The sequence below is a fragment of the Eriocheir sinensis genome, unplaced genomic scaffold, assembly GCF_024679095.1.
Source record: "Eriocheir sinensis breed Jianghai 21 unplaced genomic scaffold, ASM2467909v1 Scaffold1849, whole genome shotgun sequence".
NCBI lineage: Eukaryota > Metazoa > Arthropoda > Malacostraca > Decapoda > Varunidae > Eriocheir > Eriocheir sinensis.
Genome location: NW_026111238.1, coordinates 17,501 through 21,825, shown reverse-complemented (window position 1 = coordinate 21,825; position 4,325 = coordinate 17,501). Strand labels below are relative to the sequence as shown.

Sequence of the window (4,325 nt, the reverse complement as noted above, 5' to 3'; positions counted from 1 at the left end):
AGAAATTCAAAGAAAATCACTTGCGTCTTAAGAGAGAGAGAGAGAGAGAGAGAGAGAGAGAGAGAGATCACTTGTCTCGCCAACACTTTGATATTTACTAACTAGCTGACCACTAACGGGAGGCTGCATACGGTGGGGGGCGCGTCACTACACTCACCCCCAAGCAGCTACCCTGTCTTGATATGAACGAAAGTAAATTAAACGTAAGAAAATGAAAGAAAATAAGAAAAATAAGATGAGAAAGGAGGAGGAGGAGGAAGATAAAAAGTGATTTGGAGAGAGGGGAAGAGGAAGAATTGGAGGGGGAAGGAGGAGGAGGGAGACAAGAGAAGAGGGAAGAAAGGAGGAGGAAGAAGAAGAAGAAGATAAAGTTGGAGAAAAAAAAGTGAGAAAGAAGATTAAAGAAGAGGAGGAGGAAGAAACAGGAAGGAGGAGGAGGAGGAGGAACAGGAGGCAGAAGAGAGGAGGAGGAGGAGGAGGAGGAGGAAGCTTTGATAACAATAAAGCTTCGATATTCAAGAAGACCGGGCGGAACAACTTGTGGGGAGAGAGAGAGAGAGAGAGAGAATTACAGCTCTCTTGGTAATGGGGATATTTGTGGTGGTGGTAATGTTGGTAGGTGATGTAGGGTGTTGTTGTTGTTGTTGTTGGTGGTGGTGGTGGTGGTGGTGGTGTTGTTGTTGGTGGTGGTGGTGGTTGTGATTTTCAGCTTTGTTCTCGTATAAGACAAGATAAGGCGATTGCGTCATATCCTTAGGTGTGTGTTCTTGCCACCAACACCACCACCAACAACAACTACTACTACTACTACTACTACTACTACTACTACTACTACTACTACTACTACTACTACTACTACTACCACTACTACCACTACTACTACTAATAATAATAATAATAGTAGTAGTAGTAGTAGTAATAAAATAATAAAGAAAATAATGAAAAACAGTACCTCCGTCACCACCACCATTACCGCCATTATAGATTCGCCTAATTGTTATCCTTCGCCCTTAACTAACACACCGCTATCACAATCGTTATCACCACCACCACCTAATCTCGTGCTATCACCATTTGACCTTACCTCTTTGTTCTAATATTTTTTTTTTTTTTTTTTTTTTTTTTCCAAGACTGTGTCACGTTGGTAATGCCCCGGTCACATTCTTAAACACTTCGGTGCCCCAAGCTCACACACATTTGACAAGGCTTTCGTAGGAGTTTAGGGCATTTCCTGGGGTAGTTTGATGACCCTGGTGGTAGATTGACCATTCTTCTGTACCGTCAACCTAAGAAACACACATTTGACAAGGCTTTCGTAGGAGTTTGGGGCATTTCCTGGGGTAGTTTGATGACCCTGGTGGTAGATTGACCATTCTTCTGTACCGTCAACCTAAGAAACACACATTTGACAAGGCTTTCGTAGGAGTTTGGGGCATTTCCTGGGGTAGTTTGATGACCCTGGTGGTAGACTGACCATTCTTCTGTACCGTCAACCTAAGAAACACACATTTGACAAGGCTTTCGTAGGAGTTTGGGGCATTTCCTGGGGTAGTTTGATGACCCTGGTGGTAGACTGACCATTCTTCTGTACCGTCAACCTAAGAAACACACATTTGACAAGGCTTTCGTAGGAGTTTGGGGCATTTCCTGGGGTAGTTTGATGACCCTGGTGGTAGACTGACCATTCTTCTGTACCGTCAATCTAAAAAACACACATTTGACAAGGCTTTCGTAGGAGTTTGGGGCATTTCCTGGGGTAGTTTGATGACCCTGGCGGTAGACTGACCATTCTTCTGTACCGTCAACCTAAGAAACACACATTTGACAAGGCTTTCATTTAGGACTTTGGGGCATTTCCAGTTGTTGCTTTATGACCCTGGTGGTAGACTGACCCTTCTTCTGTACCGTGAACCTAACAGAACCCTCATAAGAACCCGGCTGATCTCCTTTCCGGTCTTTGGAAGTAGTTGATGTGAGGTGTGGAAGCGACTGGCGTTACCGACCTGTCACAGAACACCTTAAACGGATGTGTGTAATCTTTCCGTGTGTGTGTGTGTGTGTGTGTGTGTGTGTGTGTGTGTGTGTGTGTGTGTGTGTGTGTGTGTGTGTGTGTGTTCTTGCTACACTATCATTGTTATTTCTTGTAATACTATTTCTACTTGCTCCTCTTCATCATCATCATTATCGTTTTCTGCTTCGTGTTCTTCTTCATCTTCTTCTTCTTCTTCTTCTTCTTCTTCTCCATTTTCTTCTTTTACTACTACTACTACTACTACTACTACAACTACTGCTGCTACTACTACAACTACTGCTGCCACTACTACTACTACTACTACTACTACTACTACTACTACTACTACTACTACAATAATAATAATAATAATAATAATAATAATAATAATCCTATACTAATGCAGGTCTGCCCTCTTCCCCCACAGGCTCAGCGCCACACGCACACGCACACGCACGCACGCGAGGATGTGCACGCAGCGTTCTAGCTTACAACAGCTCCACCCCGCCACGTGAGGCAGGCCACGCGCGTGCACTCAAGGCCTTCTTGGAGTAGTGGAGGTGTGTGGTGGTGGCGGCGGCGGGGGCGGCTGGTGGAGCAGGCGGAGGAGGAGGAGGGGGAGAGGAGGAGGAGGAGGAGGGGGTAGAGAAGGAGGAGTGGTGTAGGGAGTGTTAGTGGGAGTGACCAACCCGTGTGAAGCGTGACAGTGGTGGTGGTGGTAGTGGTGGTGATGGTCTTGTGGTGTTGAGAGTAGAGGAAAATCATAAGTTCCAGACCCTGACAAGTCGTAGTGTTATTTGGTGTTGGAAATAAAAAGGAAATAAGGTGAAAAAGCCTCTGGTGTTGTGGAGGTGAAACAAGTCAACACCAACGGAACAGATCCAGCATACCGCAGTGGTGTTGAGCTGGTGTTGAAAAAAGCCGGTGGTGAGTGTCTTGGTGGTGCGGTGCTGAGGAAGGCGCCGCAGTCACCTAGTCTCCGCCCCTCGGCCCTGGACTGGTGCTGAAAAGTCCCCTCCGGATCTCCCCCACAGCCCCGATCTTCCCGCCCTCGCTCCTCCTCCCCGGCAGCATGCGGGAGTTCAAGGTGGTGGTGCTGGGGTCGGGCGGGGTCGGCAAGTCGGCCCTGACGGTGCAGTTCGTGTCGGGTTGCTTCATGGAGAAGTACGACCCCACCATTGAGGACTTTTACCGCAAGGAGATCGAGGTGGACACGTCTCCCTGCGTCCTGGAGATCCTGGACACGGCGGGCACGGAGCAGTTCGCCTCGATGCGTGACCTCTACATCCGCAACGGGCAGGGCTTCGTGGTGGTGTACTCCATGACCAACCACCAGACCTTCCAGGACATCAAGGGCATGAAGGAGCAGATCACCCGCGTCAAGAACACCGACCGCGTCCCCATCCTGCTCGTGGCCAACAAGGTGAGTCCATGACCTATCCTGACCTTGTGTGATATTGTACCGCCTAGCCATCTTGCTCTCGTGACCTTGTACCGCGTCCCTATCCTGCTCGTGGCCAACTGGGTGAGTCCATGACCTATCCTGACCTTGTGTGATATTGTACCGCCTAGCCATCTTGCTGTCGTAACCTTGTACCGCGTCCCTATCCTGCTCGTGGTCAACAAACCGAATCTCTTGACCTATCCTGAACTTGCACCGCGTAGCCATCCTGCTCTCGACGCATCCTGACCTTTTGTGACCTTGTACCGCGTGCCTAGTTTGCTCGTGACCAGCAAGGTGAATCTTCTGACCTGCCCTGACCTTGTGCAATGTTGTACCGCGAAGCTATCCTTCTCTTTTGACCTGCCCTGACCTTTTGTGACCTTGTACCATGTGGCCAGTCTTGTCTCCTAACTTTTCCTGACCTTGTGTGAATTTGTACCGTGTGCCCAATCTGCTTTTTTGACCTATTCTGACCTTGTGTGACCTTGTACCGCGAGGTCAATCTGCTCTCGACCTATTCTGACCTTGTGTGACCTTGTCCCGTGTGTCCACCTTACTCGTAGGCAACAGGGTGAGTCTTTCCTTGTGACCTTTTGTGACCTCGTATACCGCGTGCCCAGTCTGGTCAACAACAAGCTGAATCTCTCTTGACCTAGTTTGACCTTGGGATCTTCTTCATCCATTCATCTCTTCCTCTGTCATCCACATCACTACTCTCCTCCACTTTAACCTTCCATACTCCTCCTCCTCCTCCAACTATTCCTCCTCCACCTCCTCCTCCTATTCCACTTTTCTGTATCTAGCTACCCCTTCTATTCTTTTCCTTGCCTTTCCGTTCTTCTTCCTCCTCCTCCTCCTCCTCCTCTTCCT

The 4,325-nt window shown here is 48.5% G+C and overlaps 1 protein-coding gene across 1 annotated transcript; it reads left to right on the top strand.

The window, feature by feature from the left end:
• Positions 1 to 2,421: 2,421 nt before the first annotated feature.
• Positions 2,422 to 3,461, top strand: LOC126990650 (ras-related protein Rap-2b-like). Its single transcript, XM_050849326.1, has one exon. The coding sequence runs from the start codon at positions 3,084 to 3,086 to the stop codon at positions 3,444 to 3,446; it is 363 nt and encodes a 120-aa protein (XP_050705283.1). The 5' UTR covers positions 2,422 to 3,083; the 3' UTR covers positions 3,447 to 3,461.
• Positions 3,462 to 4,325: the final 864 nt, after the last annotated feature.